The sequence below is a fragment of the Esox lucius genome, chromosome 7, assembly GCF_011004845.1.
Source record: "Esox lucius isolate fEsoLuc1 chromosome 7, fEsoLuc1.pri, whole genome shotgun sequence".
Classification (NCBI taxonomy): domain Eukaryota; kingdom Metazoa; phylum Chordata; class Actinopteri; order Esociformes; family Esocidae; genus Esox; species Esox lucius.
In genome coordinates, this window is record NC_047575.1 from 42218369 (window position 1) to 42241532 (window position 23164).

At 40.2% G+C, this 23164-nt stretch overlaps 2 protein-coding genes across 2 annotated transcripts; both read left to right on the forward strand.

The window, feature by feature from the left end:
• Positions 1–2444: 2444 nt before the first annotated feature.
• LOC105028505 (olfactory receptor 2AT4-like) lies at positions 2445–8939 on the forward strand. The gene is made up of 6 exons (XM_029121108.2): positions 2445–2591; positions 3227–3279; positions 6509–6730; positions 7190–7306; positions 7424–7621; positions 8684–8939. The coding sequence occupies exons 1-6, from the start codon at positions 2445–2447 to the stop codon at positions 8937–8939; spliced, it is 993 nt and encodes a 330-aa protein (XP_028976941.2).
• A 5011-nt stretch (positions 8940–13950) lies between these two features.
• Positions 13951–23154, forward strand: LOC114839519 (olfactory receptor 2AT4-like). Its single transcript, XM_029121111.2, has 6 exons — positions 13951–14097; positions 14654–14706; positions 18751–18972; positions 19485–19601; positions 19718–19915; positions 22899–23154. The coding sequence occupies exons 1-6, from the start codon at positions 13951–13953 to the stop codon at positions 23152–23154; spliced, it is 993 nt and encodes a 330-aa protein (XP_028976944.2).
• The last annotated feature ends 10 nt before the right edge of the window (positions 23155–23164 follow it).

Below are 23164 nucleotides of genomic sequence, written 5' to 3' on the forward strand. Positions count from 1 at the left end.
TTCTGCTTAGAGCTAGTTTGCCCTGTTCTGTGAAGTAAGTAGTACACAGAGTTGTACAAGATCTTTAGTTCCGTGGAAATTTCTCGCATTAAATAGTCTTAATTTCACCAAATAAGAATAGAATGAAGAGTTTCAGAAGAAGGTTCTTTGCCATTTTGAGCTTACAATTGAACCCAAAAATGATGATGCTCCAGATACTCAAGTAGTCTTTAATCAGCACAAACGTTTCCAGCTGTGCTAGCATGATCAGTTAACCTTTTAAAATTGGATTGGCAAACAGAATGTGCCATTGGGACACAGGAATGATAGTTGCCTCTAAACGCCTATGTAGATATTTCATTGAAAATCAGCTGTTTCCTGCCACAATAGTCATTTACAAAAATAATATCAACACTGTATTTCTGATATATTTGATGTTATTTAATGGAAATAATGTGCTTTTCTTTCAAAAACAAAGACATTTCTAACTCCCCTCAATCTTCTGAACGGTAGTGTAAGTGAAAAGAAAATGTACATTTTTGTCTATGTACGTTTAAAGCCATAGAGAGAGTATCATATCTTAGTGCCTAATACAAATCCGATGTGTTCATTTATGAAGTGTTTGTAGTTTAATCAAACTTTGTTTAATCTTACGTAGTCCCATGCTTCTGACATGGGCTTTAGCAGATATGTATTTCCATTAATCTTAGTGTGTTACCTTGTAACAACATATTAAAAAACAGTGAAAATAATTAAGACACAAACTTTATCTGAAATTTTTTACATCAATAAATCTGATAATGCACAGAATAACAAACAAGTTCCTGCTGGTCAGTCCTACCACTTCTTTTTGCTTCAGGCTGTGTTTACTAGATTAATTAAAAGCCAGTAACATCTGGTAAACGGTGTAATGGCTACATTGCATGCGCTTGTAAGACTCTCGGTTTCACCTTTTGCTGCTTGCCTTGTCAGCCATGATGTCTTTCCCCTGTGCAGGCCCAACAGACATTTAACACCGTTAAGCTCCCTGATTCAGTTGGAATAAGACACCCGGGAAAGCAAAACCTTTTGTTGTTCTCTCCCAGTAATCACAATAAGCAGACAGAGAAGAACAAGATGCCAGACTAGAATGAGAACAAGAAACCAGACTAGAACAAGAAGCCAGGCAAAAATGAGAACGAGAAGCCAGACTAGAACAACAATAATATGCAGCCAAACAAGAAACAATGGCAAGCATGTTAGAATGACATTCAATAACGGAAAGCTTTAATCAGAAGCATTTAAATGTAGACGTGTCATTGAACATCTTTAAGAGTTAGACCTTAGAACAGCTGCCTCATCCCTCCTTTTCCACTCCACTGCTTTTTGCTCTGTTTGAGTGTCTGACCACGTGCCTAAAATGGACACCTGAAATCTGGATTGTGGTTAATGCTTGAAAAGTGTATGCTTTTTTTGACGGTTTAAAACCCATCCAGGGTCATTTTTGATTTGAGTGAAGGGGAGTTGAGGAGGTCAGGGGTTAGAGGGCTACTAGAGATGTGAATTTTACACACACACACACACACTTTTGCTATGGGCTTCTGCTAAATGATGTACACTTTAATGTTCTGATTCAAAGCCAGACAAGAAACTGTCAACAGAAAACTGGTGTTTTACTGTCACTCTGTGGCTAATGTTTGCTACTACCTGTGGGACTGAGCAATAATGGCTCATGTTGAACTACAGAAATGATACATTTGTTTGACAGAAGTTTAAAAAAGAGGAATAAATTAAACTAAGCAATCAATTTTATTACATCAAACTAGTGGGCCCAGTAACCCTGACAATGCATGACCTGAACACACCATCTCAAACTCTCTTGGCAGAGGGAAAGTCCTCTCACATTTTCATCATTGGGTTGCAGGTATAATAGAGGAGGTGGTGTCAGACCCAGGACCAAAAGTTGGTCTTCAGTCCAACACACATCATCAGACTTCTGAAGACAGACTGTGGTAAGGCCAGGTAAGACACATTTAACACAGTATGTAGTTCTACCATGCAAGATTTTATTCTGTTTTGTGGGTTTACCAGGTAGCAGTTTATTAGAGGGAACATAAAGGCAGCATTTGCATTACACTGCTATTAACTGCATCATTCATTTTATATTTAAACTATATTAAGTAATTATATTTTTCATTTTTAAGAATGCATTTAAAATCTAATATTTTCTCATATTTGAATTTAGTGGTTTATTACTTTTTGTCTGGTATTACATTCAATAACACTATATACTTACAGTAATGCATTATTTTAACCCCTTTTTGTATCTAATCTGTTGAATTAGATTAATGACATGGCATTATACTTTTCACATCAAGAGAGCAAGCATGATGTAATGTCTCTATTAATTTGTAATAATGTAATTAAGGGAAAATGTTTTTCTACATATAACCAGCCAGAAAGAACAGAAATCACCACCAGTCAGAATGACTACCCTGACCTCTAACCTTAGTCTGACAGAGAACACCACCACCATCATCCGACCCCCTTACTTCTACATCAGTGGATTCACAGGGATCCCCAACATGAAGTACTACTATGTCTTCCTCTCCCTTGTATACATCATCTCTCTGGTTAGTCCACAGCTCTAGTCCGGGGGTTAATAAGTATCTCTGGTCCAGGGGTTAATAAGAATCACTGGTTCAGTGGGTTAATAAGTATCTCTGGTCTAGGGGTTAATAAGTATCTTTGGTCCAGCGGTTAATAAGTAGCTCTGGTCCAGAGGGTTAACATGTGGCCAGCGTCCAGTAAATGAGCTTAAACACTGTTCACGTTATTATAAAATGGAAACGTGTGTGTTATTTGTACCTAAAAACATAAGAATAACCTAATATACTAGTGTCATTTCAGATACGTTTTTCTTCTACAGCCTTTGGCTTAGGTCTTCCACCCTCCCCTGGGGACCCCCCAGCCATTCCATCTATTAGATGTAACCCAGAGCTAGCACAACTGAATCAACTTTTTAACTAATTAACAAGCCCTTAACTGTTGAATCAGGTGAGATATATCAGGGTAAAAACTAAACTGTGAGATGGCTGGAGGGTCCCCAGGAGAGGGTTGAAGACCTATGGAATCACACATAGTTATTGTCACCCTAAAATATTTTGCTTTGAGATGGTTGATGTCCTCAAGGAAATCTCGTAATATTAGTACATTTTGTCAGATTTTAAGATTGTATTCAAAATGTGTGTGTCGATTTTGGGTCTAGATGGGCAATACCTTCATCATGATCGTGATCTATGTGGATCAGAGTCTCCACAGGTAATCAGACCTCTTATAAACTGTCTTGTTCACTTGATAACATCATGGCATATGTAATAAAAGTGTTGTGGGTTGTAATTCTCAACTGCAATACATTCTGGATAGCAACCTGACAATCAACAACACACAAGAGGGTCTGCTGGAGAGCAAAACTCTGGCTGCTGTTTTTTCTCCCAGATTGCCCCCATCAATTCAAAGATACTAACAGGGTACCTGACAGCATAAATCTGTTGCTGATATTTGTTGGTGACAGAGACATTATTGTTGCATTCATACCTTTTTGGTCCTATGGCTTTAACATTATACCATGCATATCTCATAAAGCCTCTTGCTACTCTAATGCAGGGTCTAAAACTCATACACATCAATTAAATCCAAGCTCATCACATCGCCCTGCATTCTCAATTGTTTTTGCCGGACTGCGCAGGCAGAGCCGAATGTCTCTTACTGAGTGACTGACTGACTGACTACCTCTTGTTAAATAGCACAGTGGTTAGAGATGCGGAGTTCCATTTGGGTGAGCAGTGTTTGATTCGCGCCTCGCGCAACATTAGGTTTAGGATTTGTATTAGGATTTGTTCAGGATAGACAAAAACCTTGCTGACTTCAAGCTTCAATAGCTACAGTGGATATTATAAGTCTACAGACCTGTGTTTAAATGCCAGGTTCTTGTGATGTAAAAGAATGAAACAAAGATAAATCATTTCAGAACCTTTAATGTGAACTATGACATGAACAATTTAATTGAAAAACAAACTGAAATCTTTGAGGGGGAAAAATAAAAAAAACTCACAATAACCTGGTTGCATAAGTGTGCACACCCTTAAACTAATACTTTGTTGAAGCACCTTTTGATTTTATTACAGCACTCAGTCCTTTTGGGTAGGAGTCTATTAGCATGGCACATTGGTTTCATCAGACCATAACATATTTTCCCATGTGCTTTTGGGGGACTTGACGTTTGTTTTTGCAAACTTCAGCCGGGCTTGGAAGTTTTTCTTTGTAAGAATAGGCTTCCGTCTCCCTGACTTTCCTCTGATGCTTTGGAAGCTCTCTGCAGACCATGGCTTTTGCTCTGAGATGCAACTAAGAAAACATCAGGGAAATCCTTCTAGAACAGCTGAACTTTATTTGTGATTAATCAGAGTAACTTTAAATGATGGTAGGTGTGTAATTACTTCTATTTAACATGAGTTTGAATGTGATTGGTTAATTCTGAACACAGCCACATCTCCAGTTATTAGAGGGTGTGCACACTTATGCAACCAGGTTATTGTAAGGTCATGACATGATTAATCTTTGTCTCCTTCTTTTACATCACAAAAACCTGGCATTTTAACAGGGGTATGTAGACTTTTTATATCCGCTGTACATTATATAGTAAGCCTAAAAGAAACATTTTCACAGTTATATTGCTACTATTTCTGGTGGATTTTCGAAGAAAAGATCTGTGTATGCTATTTGGGGTGATATACAGCTCCGGAAAAAATTAAGAGACCACTGCACCTTTCTCTTTACTTTCCAAAAAAGTCAAAAAGGACGGTTTTGAGTGAGGAACAGAATGGTAAAAATAAAGTGAGTATTGAAAATTGAGCGCTTCTGTTCCTCACTCAAAGCTTTTCTTTTCATCGTCTTTGGAAAGGAAAGAAAAAGGTGCAGTGGACTCTTCATGTTTTCCCGAGCTGTAGATTACAGACCCTTGTGTGGTAAAAGAGGATGTGTTTCCGTTAATAAACATTCTGTTGCCCAAAAATGGAATAGCTTGGATAAATGTTGCATTTAGGGATGATATGGAGATGGATTGACTAACAGTGAGCCCTGTGGTCTAGTGGGATCGTCCCTGACCTTCAATATTTAGGCTCTGATTCAATTATCCTCTTACACATTCAAATTTTTTGTCTCTCAGAAATATTTATCCACAATGTTCAGCCACCACACAACAATATACAGTATAACCACTCTGTAATACATTGAATCTCATATACCTAAGAGTCATTTTTTATTGGTTTCTAAAGAAATGAACCAGCCATCAAGTGATTGAAGTCATTGTTTTCATTATAGGTACTCTATAGCTTCTAGCTATCCAACTACAGTTATCTTTGTACAAGAGTAAAGATTGTTGTCCATGTTATTTCAGCAAAAATGTGATGGCTGAGGTAAAAGTTGCATTCCTGATGTCTAAATAGCATGATGGTTAAAGACATAGTCTGCCACATAGAAAACCACGGTTTGAAACCAGCCATGAACAGCAAAATTCGCAGGCCGGCCAAACTAGGCCTGCTTGGTTCCTTTTCTGGTTTTACATGTGTATTTTTTTTGTGGTTACAAACTTAAAAAAGTCTACTAGTGGTTAATTAACAAAACTCTACTAAACCGTAAGTGAAGTACAAATTCTTAAAACATTTAATATTTAATATGAACAATTTGGACCGTTTTATTGAAATAAATGTGCATATTTAGTGCCTAAAGCTTTGGACCTATAAAACCTTCTCCATCCTAGCAGTCAGTCTGATTACAGTACTCAGCAAGGGTTCAATGAGTTTAATGGCTACATACCCTGCTCATTGCACTATTGTCTCATCAGTCTTACTATGTTATTGTTTTGGTTTATTATGTGTATTTATGTGTACTGTATATTGCAGTCGGTGACTCTTTTTGAGTGTCCTTTGTTTACGTTTTTTTATGAGTAAGGACATCATGAGCCTGTACAATCCAGAGTCAAATTCCTCATGTGTTTACATATGAAACAAACTTATCTGTGAAAACAAAAACAATGGTGCATGATAAGGCCCAACAGCTGTGTAGTAACCGGTAGCCCCACCTCTCATTATATATAAAACCAGCACAGGGGAACTAGGGGAACTCCTCGGTTGGCCTGACTGCAACACGGAGGAGGAGGAGAACCCCTACCGTCCCCTGCGGCACACCGGGCCAACACAGCGGCTCCTGTCCCTCCGCAAGGCTGTCCCTTTACATTAAAAAAACATTACTTGAGATCTTAACAGGACCAAATATGTATTAATCCCAAACCATGTCTCAGTCGCTAACAAATACAGTGATGGGTGACAACTCTTTGATTAACCTGAAGAACAATGCATTCCAGGAAATGTTCATCTCTGACAGCAGGGTGAATTTAACACAAAAATGTACTGGGCCCAAAACTAACACTGATTGAACTGAGCAGCAAATAACCCTGTAGTGATTATCATGTCCTCATTTTACTTTACAGCCCCAAGTACATTGCAGTGTTGAACCTGGCATTCACAGACATATGCGAGACCACAGCCTTGGTCCCCAAGGTCCTGGATATGTTCCTGTTTGGCAGACAGTTCATCTCCTATGACCAATGCCTCGCCAACCTATTCTTCGTCTTCATATTCCTCTTCATGCAGTCCTTCAACCTCACCATCCTCTCCTATGACAGACTGGTGGCCATCTGCCTCCCGCTCAGGTGTCAGATAATATTATGAAATACTATTTTACTGAATTTTACTGAACATGCATAATTGCCCTTTGTGGGATTAATACATTATTTTCAGCTGATTGACTGAACATCTAAAAACAACTAATTTGTTAATTGTAAGGTAAGTAAATAATCATGACTGAAGGCTCAACACCTGCATTATAGTATTTACACAGTCTCTCGTTTTCCAATGGTAAACTCAGCTCACAGTCTAGTCTTGGGTACTGTATCAAAAACCTACAGCTTCTGCCCAGACGACCTCTGCCATGGGTTTGTTTGCGCTTTTCAGAATAAGTTTGTGGACATGGGAGGATTATGTGAATTAGGGCACTGTATAAACAAAGCAGTTGTCGATTTGAATGAATCTCAGATTAAATGTGCATTCACATTTAAATCAGTCTGGATAAGTGTTGGCTACGTTTAAATATTTAACCTCTGTCCATACAGGTACCACATGTTAGTGAGTCACAGGTCCATGTTTCAGCTGATTGGTGCTGCCTGGGCATTTGCTGTGTTAATTCTTTTGATCCCTGTTGGATTCATCACACGCCTCTCCTTCTGTGGGTAAGTATCCCATTGGCTGCTGAGGCGGACCTTGTAGCTGAAGGGTTGCTGGTTTAAATCCCAGACAGGTGTAGATGGAGCACATGGACTGTGAATTTGTATTTTCTTGTGTTGTAGGTCTGTGGTGATCAACAGCTACTTCTGTGACCATTATCCTCTGTTCAGTCTGGCAGCCCCCTGTTCTGATGTACTTCCTAACGATGTGATGTCATACCTTGACCCTGTAGTAGTCCTCTACATTCCCATGGTCTTCATCATAGCATCTTACGTCTGTATCATCCACGCCCTCTTCACCATCACACTTCCCAAGGACAGGTGAGGAGGAATACGGTCAAAGCCATACAGTGTTGGGGGTAACACGTTTATTAAAGAAGCATTATAATCTTTTGGCTTAACAGGTAATATAGTAGCGTTCTAATTCTTGTAATAATTTTACAGATACTGATCAAAGATCTTTTCTGTTTCTTCCTTACATTCTTGACTGCCCAGATATTGTTCATCCATTAACTTCTCTTTGTCAGACATAGTCCAGAGGTTATTTGTGCAAAGTGCTTCACACATTTGGGTGGAGGTGTCTGGTAACCAGATTACTATGCATTATTCTACATACAAACAGATGTGTACCATGTTTATTCATGTGCTGTTAATGCTATCTATCAGGTCGAAAAGCAACAGATTTATATGGTGGATGTAAAATGCAAATGTAGAGCGGTTAAAAAGACTTCATCGAAATTCAGCTGCAAACACTATTTGCATATTACAGTCAAAGCATTACAAGGTTTCATCCAGAGCTTGATTTACAGGGTGATTGGCGGGGGTTTGAACCCCCTAATTAATACATTTATATATCGTTCTTAGCTGTAATAATTAATACTACAATATATTTACCATATTCATGAATTAAAGTGCAAATGACAGCCTGTATCCTGCAGATTCCATAAAAAAAAAAAAAATTAGAAATGCTACTTTTCCTATTCTACTGTATCTCTTAAATTCAACACGCCCAAGCCTATTGCCAATTGCCAATTGTGCATGGAAACTTCCTAATCTGGCAACAATGCCCCTGTTGTAGTACCTTTGGGTGTGCCTTTTACCAATATGCATATGGTCTCATGATTTTCCCCATCAAAGCATAATATTTTGAGTAACAACCTCCAACACTGGCCATACATATACACATATTTTGTATGAATCAAAAGGTTTCGGGAAATATTTAATATAATTTTTCATATTGTTTCAACACATCCTAAAATTTTAGGAAGTGAAAAACAACATGTACCTAATATAATGAATAATTATTTATCTCCACATCATACGCTCTCCTTCTCCCACTTTCTCCCAATCTCTCTCTTTCTCTCTCTCTCTCTTTGTTATCAGAATCAGAGCCATGAAGACCTGCACATCTCATCTTATACTAGTGGCCATATTCTACCTGCCTATTAACATCACGTATATTTTCAGCTCATTCATACCCACCAACATACGTATCATCAACCTCTCTCTGACCTCTGTTCTGCCTCCCATGCTGAACCCCATCATATACGTTCTGAAGACGGAGGAGTTCAAGGAATCATCCAAGAGGCTCCTCAAAAGTGTTGCTCAGAGAACTGTGGGTCCGGTCAAATTAGCATAATACATTCAGTGTTTTGAAGTTTATATTAATTGTTTATCAAGTTTATTTTTCTCTATTTCACTGGAAAGTTTGATTTAATGCATGTACATAATATGTAGTGTATCTGCAATAGGAAAATTACGATCACCTACACTACCAGTCAAATGTTTGTTGTCACTAAGAAATGTCATTGTTTTCCATGAAAACATACACAAGTTTAAATAAGAAACAGAGCAAAATGAATGGGAAATACAATCATAGACAAGAAACAATGATTTTTTTTATTGAAATGATAGTGTCCTTCAAACTTTGCTTTTCTCAAAGAATCTCAAAGAATCCTCCAATTACAGCCTTGGTGACCTCTGGCATTTTAGTTGTCAATGTGTTGAGATAATCTGAAGAGCTTCCCGAAAGTACCTCCCACAAGGACTGGCTTGATGGGCACTTTTTACATATCATACACTCAAGCTGCTCCCACAGGAGCTCAATAAAATTGAAATCCAGTGACTCCATTATACACAGAATACCAGCTAACTGCTTTGTCCCTAAATAGTTCTTGCTTAGTTTGGAGCTGTACTTTAGGTCATTTTTCTGTTGTAGGAAGAAATTGGCCCCAATCATGCACCATCCACAATGTATGGCATGGCGTTGCAAAATTGAGTGATAGCCTTCAAGATCCCCTTACCCTAGCCTTCAAATCTCCCACTTAACTACCACCAAAGCACCCCCACCCCATCACATTGCCTCCACCATCCTTGAAAAATGGCGTCAAGGACTGCTTCAGGAAATTCTAATTTGGTCTGCGCTTAGGGAATGTCCTTCTTTGTGATCCGAAAACATTTTTCATATCTTCAGCTATCCAGTGTCTGTTCTTTTGCCCAACTTAATATTTTATTTTTATTGGTGAGACTGAGATATGGCTTTTTATTTGCAACTCTGCCTAGAAGGCCTGCATCCCGAAGTCACCTCTTCACTGTTGAAGTTCAGACTGGTGCTTTGTGGGTACTATTTAATGAAGCTGCCAGTTGAGGACCTGTGAGGCATGTATTTCTCAAACTAGACTCTAATGTGTTTGTGAAGTGGCCACCCATTCCACTTTCAATTCTACTTAGAGCTAGTTTGCGCTGTTGTGTGAAGAGAGTAGTACACAGCGTTTTACAAGATATTTAGTTTATTGGAAATTTCTCGCATGAAATAGTCTTAATTTCTCAGAATAAGAATAGAATGAAGAGTTTCAGAAGAAAGTTCTTTGCCATTTTGAGCTTACAATTGAGGCCACAATTGCTGATGCTCCAGATACTCAAGTAGTCTTTAATCAGCACAAACTTTTCCAGCTGTGCTAACATGATCAGTTAGCCTTTTAAAATTATGAACTTGGATTGACAAACAGAATGTGCCATTGGGACACAGGCGTGAAAGTCCCAATGAACAAGAAGCCTTAAGTAATTTTATTTTTCATTTTTAAGAATGCATTTAAAATCGAATACTTTCTCATATTTGAATTTAGTGGCTTATTACTTTTTGTCTGGTAATACATTCAATAACATTATAAACTTACAGAAATGCACTATTCTACAGTAATGCAATATTTTAAACCCTTTTTGTATCTAATCTGTTGAATTAGATTAATGACATGGCATTATTCTTTTCACATCAAGAGAGCAAGCATGATGTAATGTCTCTATTAATTTGTAATAATGTAATTGGTTGGTGGAGAGTGCCTGCCTCAAGTGGAGGAGTTTAAGTATCTAGGGGTCTTGTTCACGAGTGAGGGAAGGATGGAACGGGAGATTGACAGACGGATCGGTGCAGCTTCTGCAGTAATGCGGTCGATGTATCGGTCTGTCGTGGTGAAGAAAGAGCTGAGCCGCAAGGCGAAGCTCTCGATTTACCGGTCAATCTACGTTCCTACTCTCACCTATGGTCATGAGCTTTGGGTCATGACCGAAAGGACAAGATCCCGGATACAGGCGGCCGAAATGAGCTTTCTCCGCAGGGTGGCTGGGCGTTCCCTTAGAGATAGGGTGAGAAGCTCGGTCACCCGGGAGGAGCTCGGAGTAGAGCCGCTGCTCCTCCACATCGAGAGGGGTCAGCTGAGGTGGCTTGGGCATCTGTTTCGGATGCCTCCGGAACGCCTTCCAGGGAAGGTGTTCCGGTCCCGTCCCACCGGGAGGAGACCCCGGGGAAGACCTAGGACACGCTGGAGGGACTATGTCTCCCGGCTGGCCTGGGAACGCCTCGGTGTCCCCCCGGAAGAGCTGGAGGAAGTGTCTGGGGAGAGAGAAGTCTGGGCATCCCTGCTTAGACTGCTGCCCCCGCGACCCGGCCCCGGATGAAGCGGAAGAAGATGATGATGATGATGATAATGTAATTAAGGGAAAATATTTTTCTACAAATTATAACCAGCCAGAAAGAACAGAAATCACCAACAGTCAGGATGACTACCCTGACCTCTAACCTTAGTCTGACACAGAACACCACCACCATCATCCGACCCCCTTACTTCTACATCAGTGGATTCATAGGGATCCCCCACATGAAGTACTACTATGTCTTCCTCTCCCTTGTATACATCATCTCTCTGGTTAGTCCACAGCTCTGGTCCGGGGTTAATAAGTATCTCTGGTCCAGTGGGTTAATAAGTATATCTGGTCCAGGGGTTAATAAGTATCACTGGTCCAGTGGGTTAATAAGTATCTCTGGTCCAGGGGTTAATAAGTATCACTGGTCCAGTGGGTTAATAAATATCTCTGGTCCAGGGGTTAATAAGAATCACTGGTCCAGTGGGTTAATAAGTATCTCTGGTCCAGGGGTTAATAAGTATCACTGGTAGAGTGGGTTAATAAGTATCTCTGGTCCAGGGGTTAATAAGTATCACTGGTCAAGGGGTAAATAAGTTGCCTCTATATGCCTATGTAGATATTTCATTGAAAATCAGCTGTTTCCCGCTACAATAGTCATTTACAAAAATAATAATATCTACACTGTATTTCTGATTCATTTGATGTTATTTAATGTAAATAATGTGCTTTTCTTTCAAAACAAAAAGACATTACTAACTGCCCTCAATCTTCTGAACGGTAGTGTAAGTGAAAAGAAAATGTTAATTTTTGTCTATGTACGTTTAAAGTAATAGAGAAAGTATCATATCTTAGTGCCTAATACAAATCCGATGTGTTCATTTATGAAGTGTTTGTAGTTTAATCAAACTTTGTTTCATCTCATGTAGTCCCATGCTTCTGACGAGGGCTTTAGCAGAAACAAATCTCAGTGTGTTACCTTGCAACAACATATTAAAAAACACTAAAAATAATTAAGCCCCAAACATTATCTGAACATTTTTACATCAATAAATCTGATAATGCACAGAATAACAAACAAGATCCAGCTGGTCAGTCCTACCACTTCTTTTTGCTTCTGGCTGTGTTTACTAGATTCACTAAAAGCCAGTAACATCTGGTAAACCGTGTAATATGGTTACATTGCGTGCGCTAGTAAGACTCTCAGTTTCACCTTTTGCTGCTTGCCTTGTCAGCCATGATGTCTTTCCCCTGTGCAGGCCCAACAGACATTTAACACCGTTAAGCTCCCTGATTCAGTTGGATTAAGACACCCGGGAAAGCAGAACCTTTTGTTGTTCTCTCCCAGTAATCACAATAAGCAGACAGAGAAGAACAAGATGCCAGACTAGAATGAGAACAAGAAACCAGATTAGAACAAGAAGCCAGGCAAAAATGAGAACGAGAAGCCAGACTAGAACAACAATAATATGCAGCCAAACAAGAAACAATGGCAAGCATGTTAGAATGACATTCAATAACGGAAAGCTTTAATCAGAAGCATTTAAATGTAGACGTGTCATTGAACATCTTTAAGAGTTAGACCTTAGAACAGCTGCCTCATACCTCCTTTTCCACTCCACTGCTTTTTGCTCTGTTTGAGTGTCTGACCACGTGCCTAAAATGGACACCTGAAATCTGGATTGTGGTTAATGCTTGAAAAGTGTATGCTTTTTTTGACGGTTTAAAACCCATCCAGGATCATTTTTGATTTGAGTGAAGGGGAGTTGAGGAGGTCAGGGGTTAGAGGGCTACTAGAGATGTGAATTTTACACACACACACACACTTTTGCTATGGGCTTCTGCTAAATGATGTACACTTTAATGTTCTGATTTAAAGCCAGACAAGAAACTGTCATCAACAGAAAACTGGTGTTTTACTGTCACTCTGTGGCTAATGTTTGCTACTACCTGTGGGACTGAGCAATAATGGCTCATGTTGAACTACAGAAATGGTAAATTTGTTTGACAGAAGTTTAAAAAAGAGGAATAAATTAAACTAAGCAATCAATTTTATTACATCAAACTAGTGGGCCCTGTAACCCTGACAATGTGTGACCTGAACACACCGTCTCAAACTCTCTTGGCAGAGGGAAAGTCCTCTCACATTTTCATCATTGGGTTGCAGGTATAATAGAGGAGGTGGTGTCAGACCCAGGACCAAAAGTTGGTCTTCAGTCCAACACACATCATCAGACTTCTGAAGACAGACTGTGGTAAGGCCAGGTAAGACACATTTAACACAGTATGTAGTTCTACCATGCAAGATTTTATTCTGTTTTGTGGGTTTACCAGGTAGCAGTTTATTAGAGGGAACATAAAGGCAGCATTTGCATTACACTGCTATTAACTGCATCATTCATTTTATATTTAAACTATATTAAGTAATTATATTTTTCATTTTTAAGAATGCATTTAAAATCTAATATTTTCTCATATTTGAATTTAGTATTTTATTACTTTTTGTCTGGTAATACATTCAATAACACTATATACTTACAGTAATGCATTATTTTAACCCCTTTTTGTATCTAATCTGTTGAATTAGATTAATGACATGGCATTATACTATTCACATCAAGAGAGCAAGCATGATGTAATGTTTCTATTAATTTGTAATAATGTAATTAAGGGAAAATATTTTTCTACAAATTATAACCAGCCAGAAAGAACAGAAATCACCACCAGTCAGGATGACTGCCCTGACCTCTAACCTTAGTCTGACACAGAACACCACCACCATCATCCGACCCCCTTACTTCTACATCAGTGGATTCACAGGGATCCCCCACATGAAGTACTACTATGTCTTTCTCTCCCTTGTATACATCATCTCTCTGGTTAGTCCACAGCTCTGGTCCGGGGGTTAATAAGTATCACTGGTCCAGTGGGTTAATAAGTAGCTCTGGTCCAGGGGGTTAACATGTGGCCAGCGTCCAGTAAATGAGCTTAAACACTGTTCACGTTATTATAAAATGGAAACGTGTGTTATTTGTACCTAAGAACATAAGAATAACCTAATATACTAGTGTCATTTCAGATACATTTTTTTTCTACAGCCTTTGGCTTAGGACTTCCACCCTCCCCTGGGGACCCCCCAGCCATTCCATCTATTAGATGTAACCCAGAGCTAGCACACCTGAATCAACTTTTTAACTAATTAACAAGCCCTTACCTGTTGAATCAGGTGAGATATTTCAGGGCAAAAACTAAACTGTGAGATGGCTGGAGGGTCCCCAGGAGAGGGTTGAAGACCTATGGAATCACACGTAGTTATTGTTACCCTAAAATATTTTGCTTTGAGATGGTTGATGTCCTCAAGGAAATCTCATAATATTAGTACATTTTGTCAGATTTCAAGATTGTATTCAAAATGTGTGTCCATTTTGGGTCTAGATGGGCAATACCTTCATCATGATCGTGATCTATGTGGATCAGAGTCTCCACAGGTAATCAGACCTTTTATAAACTGTCTTGTTCGCTTGATAACATCATGGCATATGTAATAAAAGTGTTGTGGGTTGCAATTCTCAACTGCAAGACATTCTGGATAGCAGTATGTAAATCACAGTTGCAATAATAATATACAGGGTTATGCTATATTTTCAAATTCAACCTGACAACCAACAACACACAAGAGGGTCTGCTGGAGAGCAAATCTCTGGCTGCTGTTTTTTCTCCCAGATTGCCCCCATCAATTCAAAGATACTAACAGGTTACCTGACTGCATAAATCTGTTGCTGATATTTGTTGGTGACAGAGACATTATTGTTGCATTCATACCTTTTTGGTCCTATGGCTTTAACATAATACCATGCATATCTCATAAAGCCTCTTGCTACTCTAATGCAGGGTCTAAAACTCATACACATCAATTAAATCCAAGCTCATCACATCGCCCTGCATTCTCAATTGTTTTTGCTGGACCGCGCAGGCGGAGCCGAATGTCTCTTACTGAGTGACTGACTCACTGACTACCTCTTGTTAAATAGCACAGTGGTTAGAGATGCGGACTTCCATTCAGGCGAGCAGTGTTTGATTTGCGCCTCGCGCAACAATAGGATTAGGATTTATATTAGGACATAGGCCTAATATCCGAACAACATGACGTTTTTATTAAAAACTACAGGACCACAAAAAACACTAAGAAGTTGCATGATGTTCTATTAAATCATCTTTATTAGCATCTAACATTTTAGAGATTGAATAGACAAAACCGAAATAAAATGCTCGTAGGCTATAGGCTACTGACTAACTTCACACAAAAATACAGAGCTGTCTATAACTATTTTTGATCTTGTGACCATTGATTTATCTATTTTATTCAGTCAGCCTTATTTGTAGCCTATAGGTCTTATACATATTAACAATAATTTGATTTAATTTCAGATATTTCCAAACCCAACGCAGCACAAACAAAAATTTTAACGGCACAAACCAGCACAAACAGAGCACAAACAATCAAGACTATTTTGGGTGAATATGGAGCATGTGGGGGGGCTGGTGACGTCATCGTCTATAATTCAATGTCTAATATTTTAAAACCCAACGCAGCACAAATGAAACTTTTACCGGCACAAACCAGCACAAACGAACAAGACTATTTTGGGTGAATTTGGAGCATGTGGGGGGAAATAATATCTAAAAAACCGAAGCAGCACAAACAAAATGTTTTACAGCACAAACAGAGCACAAACGATTGAGCATAGTTTGACGACATTTTGCGTTGAGGGGGGGGGGCAACTTCACGCAGGTGTGGCCGCAGCCGCCAGCTCCTCCCGCTGCTCATTGGCCGCAGCCGACCAGCTCCTCCTGCTGCCCTGTTTTCGCCACAGCCGACCAGCTCCTCCTGCTGCCCTGTTTTCGCCGCAGCCGACCAGCTCCTCCTGCTGCCCTGTTTTCACCGCAGCCGACCAGCTCCTCCTGCTGCCCTGTTTTCGCCGCAGCCGACCAGCTCCGCCCGCTGACCTGTTTTCGCCGTTGCTGCCAGCTCCTCCCGCTGCCCTGTTTTCGCCGCCGCCCGAGCCCGCCGTGGACTGGCCGCTGCCGCCCGAGCCCGCCGTGGACCCTCGACCGGCTCCTGCCCCTCGGCCGGCTCTCCTGGCTCCTGCCCCTACGCCGCCAGAGCCCGCCGTGGACCCTTGGCCGGCTCCTGACCCACGGCTGGCTCTCCCGTCTCCTGCCCCTTGGCCGGCTCCTGACCCTCCGCCGGCTCCGCCTCCCCGGCCTGTACCGGCGGCTCTGGGTGCTGAGCCTCCACCTGTCCGAGTGTCATCGTCCCGGTCTTGCAGTCGGGAGACAGCGCCTTTGGGGGGGTGGGGTACTGTTACGTCCTGGCTATGCCCCTAGCCATCTCTGCGCTGGGCTCGGGGCATAGTCAAGACAGGGCAGGAGGTGGGCACCTCTAGCCACCTCCAACCCTGTTAGTCTCCCCAATTGGAGGGAGGTGTCGGTCGTTGCCTCCAATTGGGGACGCTATTTAAGTTCCTGGTTTTACCACACCAGTGAGGTTCATTTTGGTTTTTGTTCCTGTATAGGATAGCCCACGTCACTGGCTGCTGCTTTTGTTTTGTTTTATTTTGAATAAACATGGATCACACCCTTTTCCTTGACTCTGCGCCTGTGTCCTTCTCCTACCACAACCTAACACGTGACACAGCCATGGACAGAAAAATTCACGCCTTCTAATCGCAGGCCGGCCGAACTAGGCCTGCTTGGTTCCTTTTCTGGTTTTACACGTTGTTTTTTTTGTGGTTACAAACTTATAAAAAGTCTACTAGTGGTTAAGAAAAGTCTTCTAAAAATGTAAGTGAAGTACAATTTATTAAAATATTTAATATGAACTATTTGGACCGTTTTATTGAAATAATAGTGCATATTAAGTGCCTAAAGCTTTGGACCTATAAAACCTTCTCCATCCTAGCAGTCAGTCTGATTACAGTACTCAGGAAGGGTTCAATGAGTTTCATGGCTACATACCCTGCTCATTACACTATTGTCTCATCAGTCTTACTATGTTATTGTTTTGGTTTATTATGTGTATTTATGTGTACTGTATATTACAGTCGGTGACTCTTGTTGAGTGTCCTTTGTTTAAGTTTTTTTGTGAGTAAGGACATCATGAGCCTGTATAATCCAGAGTCAAATTCCTCATATGTTTACACATACCTGGTGAATAAAGCTGATTCTGATAGCTAATTTGTCCAGTGAAACTTTAAGAAATGTAGGTAAACTTCATTCATTTTGAGATGGAAGGAGGTGCCACTATGGGGAATATAAATGAAACAAATCTGTGAAAACAAAAACAGTGGTGCATGATAAGGCCCAACGGCTGTGTAGTAACCGGTAGCCCCACCTCTCATTATATATAAAACCAGCATACATTTTCCAGTGATTTCAGAACCACCTTTCACTGCAACTCAAACTGTATGTGTCCCAAGAAGAGTTGCGCAGCAGATCCTTATTAAGGGAATAACGGTTATGTACGTACTCGAGGTTCCCTTTGGTTTGGTCACATTATTCCCAATATGGGATATGGTGCCGCTATGGCAGAGAGACCCAATACATGAGTGACGAGGCCAACCTGTCCAAAAGCAAGGAGGCCAGAAAATCAACCTGTCCCCGCAGGGGAGGGCATTATTCCACTAAGCTGACAGCACCAAGCTAGGGATGGTGACATGAACTAAGCACGAGAACAGCCCTGCCAAGAGTCAAAGGCCTGTCACTTATATGAATAGAGAGTCCAGGCCATTGAAGAACTCCAAAAAAAACGTGTGTAACCAAGGAGCCCATTTCATCATATCGCAGAAACGCTATACCCTCCTACTGAGAGTGGCTGGGCACAGCTGGCGACGGGTCACATGAGCCGGTATAGTCCTGAACAGGAGCAGCATGCTCCAGACCGAGACACACCAGACACCTAGTGAGGAGCCCTAATCCCAACCAAGGACTGGCAGGGATTTGGGACAAGGACTTGACTGTGAAGCTGGACCAGACCTGGAAGTCTTTGGTGACATCTTCCTGGCTGAACTCAAACCAAGCACATCCCAAATACAAACATTTGCATATGGTTCTGACGCCTTTCTTCAAGAAACTCACAGCTGGGTTAGGTTAAGAATGTTTTTTAAAATGCTACACTTTCTATGCTGATTTGGAAATTGATGTGTAAATCCCATTAGAATCACTTGCACAACCTGCGTTCAGACCTGCACAAACAACCTGAAGCATCTTACATAAATAAAACATTACCTGAGATCTTAACAGGACCAAATATGTATTAATCCCAAACCATGTCTCAGTCACTAACAAATACAGTGATGTGACAACTCTTTGATTAACCTGAAGAACAGGAAATGTTCATCTCTGACAGCAGAGTGAATTTAACACAAAAATGTACTGGGCCCAAAACTAACACTGCGGTTTTTACTTTGTGTGATTGAACTGAGCATCAAACAACCCTGTAGTGATTATCATGTCCTCATTTTACTTTACAGCCCCAAGTACATTGCAGTGTTGAACCTGGCATTCACAGACATATGTGAGACCACAGCCTTGGTCCCCAAGGTCCTGGACATGTTCCTGTTCGACAGACAGTTCATCTCCTATGACCAATGCCTCGCCAACCTATTCTTTGTCTTCATATTCCTCTTCATGCAGTCCTTCAACCTCACCATCCTCTCCTATGACAGACTGGTGGCCATCTGCCTCCCGCTCAGGTGTCAGATAATATAATGAAATACTATTTTACTGAATATGTTAAACATGCATAATTGCCCCTTGTGGGATATAAAATAAAAAAGATATATATTTTCAACTGATTGACTGAACATCTAAAAACAACTCCACATCACAAATAAAATAATTAATTAATTGTAAGGTAAGTAAATAATCATGACTGAAGGCTCAACACCTACATTATAGTATTTACACAGTCTCTCCTTTTCCAATGGTAAACTCAGCTCACAGTCTAGTCTTGGGTAGTCTTGGGTACTGTATCAAAAACCTACAGCTTCTACCCAGACGACCTCTGCCATGGGTTTGTTTGCGCTTTTAAGAATAAGTTTGTGGACACGAGAGGATTATGTGAATTAGGGCACTGTACAAACAAAGCAGTTGTCGATTTGAATGAATCTCAGATTAAATGTGCATTCACATTTAAATCAGTCTGGATAAGTGTTGGCTATATTATGTTTAAATATTTAACAGCTTATTTTCTCTGTCCATACAGGTACCACATGTTAGTGAGTCACAGGTCCATGTTTCAGCTGACCGGTGCTGCCTGGGCATTTGCTGTGTTAATTCTTTTGATCCCTGTTGGATTCATCACCCGCCTCTCCTTCTGTGGGTAAGTATCCCATCGGCTGCTGAGGCGGACCTTGTAACTGAAGGTTGCTGGTTTAAATCCCAGACAGGTGTAGATGGAGCACATGGACTGTAATTTTGTATAATCTTGTTTTGTAGGTCTGTGGTGATCAAGAGCTACTTCTGTGACCATTATCCTCTGTACAGTCTGGCAGCCCCCTGTTCTGATGTGCTCCCTAACGATGTGATGTCATACCTTGATCCTGTAGTAGTCCTCTTCATTCCCATGGTCTTCATCATAGCATCTTATGTCTGTATCATCCACGCCCTCTTCACCATCACACTTCCCAAGGACAGGTGAGGAGGAATACGGTCAAAGCCATAAAGTGTTGGGGTTAACACGTTTATTAAAGAAGCATTATAATCTTTTGGCTTAATAGGTAATATAGGAGTGTTCTAATTCTTGTAATAATTTTACAGTTACTGATCAAAGATCTTTTCTGTTTCTTCTTTACGTTCTTGCCTTCCCAGATATTGTTCATCCATTAACTTCTCTTAGTCAGACATAGTCCAGAGGTTATTTGGGCAATGTGCTTCACACATTTGGGTGGAGGTGTCTGGTAACCAGATTACTATGCATTATTTGGTGGATGTAAAATGCAAATGTAGAGCGGTTAAAAAAACTGCATAGAAATTCAGCTGCAAACACTAGTTGCATATTACAGTCAAAGCATTACAAGGTTTCATCCAGAGTTTGAATTACAGGGTGATTGGGGGGGTTGACCCCCCTAATTAAGACCCCCCAAAACAGGTGAAAACAACAGGTCAGGGGGGTCTATACATTTATATATAGTTATTAGCTGTAATAATTTATATTACAATATATTTACCATATTCATGAATGAAAGAATCTTGTAATAGAATTTCAGACACCCCTAAAGTGCACCATACCATTTATTTGTATTTCTAGTACAATTACACAAAGTGCTTTACACACTATAAAAACAGAAATACATTTAAAAAAAAATACATATTTAAATTAACAACATACATGACTTTATAAAAAGTAAAGGAAGTTAAAAGAATAAACTAAATATAAAATCACAATGATAAAACATTTGTAAAAGCCATGTTATAAAAATGAGTTTTAGGTAAGATTTAAAAGAATGCACTGACGTAGCAACTTTAGTTTTCAGTCTAGACTCTGGGACAGCCAGAAGTCCTTTTTCATCTGATCTGAGAGGCCTGGTGGTGCAGTATGGGTTGAGCATGTCACTAATGTAATCAGGTGCCACACCAGGTAGTGCCTTAAAAGTGATATACTTAGAATAAAAAAATCTAAAAAAAAATCTGAAATTCATTGGTAACCAATGTAGAGCTGCCAACACTGGGGTTATATGAGACCTTGATTTAGTCCTTTTAAGAGGTCAGCCAGCTGAAATCTGTATTCTAATTGTAAACAAATCATTGCAGTAGTCTAGAAAGATGAAATCGAAGCCCAGACATCCCAAATCTCCTGGAAGTTCCGGGAGTCTCCTGAATTTTAGACGTGTCTCCCTGAGGCCTGCAAATTCTAGGGGGGTGTATGGGGTGTAAGGAGCCGGTGAAGACACCTCCCTAAAATGGGTTTGTGCAGGTTGGGATGTCTGAAAGTCTGTATCATTTCTATTATACTGCCATAGAGTGAACATTTCTGTGTATCGCCAACCTTATGTTGAATGAAAGAATGAATGTCTTCACAGTTTCAGTTTACCTGTTGTAGTGGGAGGGGGGCTTTAATTAAATACACACAAAAGACACGAGTGGCGTACCGCAAATTCCTGACAAAAGTTGAACAGCTTTTGTGCTGATAATGTGTTGTGATGCCCCCTCTCTCCCTTCAAGTGAGTCCATTGGTTAAGCTAGCGTATTTAAAAGTAATTTATACTGGCTTAAACTGCATGAAAATGTAACAATAGCAAATTGTTAATGTGTTCCTAAGTGTTGCCATTGTTTATGGTCGGCAAAACCTGACATTACTTCTGTCAAATCTGTCTGAGATTTCCCCTCATTTGAGTATTTTCTGACTCACTGTGAGCCTATGGATGGCATTTCAGGCTAGGGTTGTCTACTAAAACCTCTGTGGTCAATTAAGGTAAGACTGATTTAATAGAATAATTTGCATTAGGCTACTTTGAAGACTGAAACAGTAGCCTAGCTACTACTTAAACGCAGAGACCACCCAAAAGTCTGTCAAATTTGTCAGATGTTTTCTTACCTTGAAAATAGTATAAGTAAGGAAACAGCTGACACATTTAGATTATTGGGTGGTCTATGCTTGACACATTTAGATTATTGGGTGGTCTATGCTTGACACATTTAGATTATTGGGTGGTCTATGCTTGACACATTTAGATTATTGGGTGGTCTATGCATTTAATGCTATTCAGGCACAGGCCTAGATGCTGTATGGGAATAAGACATCTGCCTACCTCTTCGGCATGTTGATAGTGTCTTTGGTTCTATTAGTGTGGGTTTGTGTTTGAGCAGAAATGGTCTGCTGTTGTAGTATGTATCAAACTTGCTGGCAGTTTTGCACTAGAAAACTTTGTTGGTGACCCGTGACTACAAAGGTTGTGTGGTTTGTGCCCCATGAGCTGGTGTAATGGATTGGATTTATTATAATCTACAAACTACAGACATTACGTTGATTAAGGAAGATACTGTAAGGATTGGAAGACTTAAGTTCAATGAAGCACAAACCTGTGCTGTACCTTTTACACCCTGGAGAAACTGTTGACCAGTAATCAGTAATGAATGACCTAGAGCACTGGTTGCCAAACGTTTTCGGTAAATGTACCAGAAGCTGAATATTGCTCAGTAGTGATTACCTTTGAACAAGGTTGCCATATTCGATTTACAGTAAACTGCAAATGACAGCCTGAATCCTGCAGATTTCATTAAAAAAACTGTAGAAATGCTACTTTTCCTTTACTACTGTATCTCTTAAAATCAACCCACCCAAGCCTATTTTTGCCTGCACAGAACAATAGCCAACTGTGCATGGAAACCTCCTAATCTGGCAACAATGTCCTTGTAGTACCTCCTGATTTTCACAATCAAAGCATAATATTTTGTGTAACAACCTCCAACACTGGCCATACATACACACAAATTTTGTTTAAATCAAAAGGTTTTGGGAAATATATATATATTTTTTTCATATTGTTGCAACCCCATCCTAAAATTTTAGGAAGTGATAAAAAGCATGTACCTAATATAATGAATAATTATTTATCTCCACATCATACGCTCTCCTCCCTCTTTCTCCCAATCTCTCTCTCTCTCTCTTTGTTATCAGAATCAGAGCCATGAAGACCTGCACATCTCATCTTATACTAGTGGCCATATTCTACCTGCCTATTAACATCACATATATTTGCTTCTCCTTCATACCCACCAACATACGTATCATCAACCTCTCCCTGACCTCTGTGCTGCCTCCAATGCTGAACCCCATCATATACGTTCTGAAGACGGAGGAGTTCAAGGAATCATCCAAGAGGCTCCTCAAAAGAGTTGCTCAGAGAACTGTGGGTCCGGTCAAATCAACATAATACATTCAGT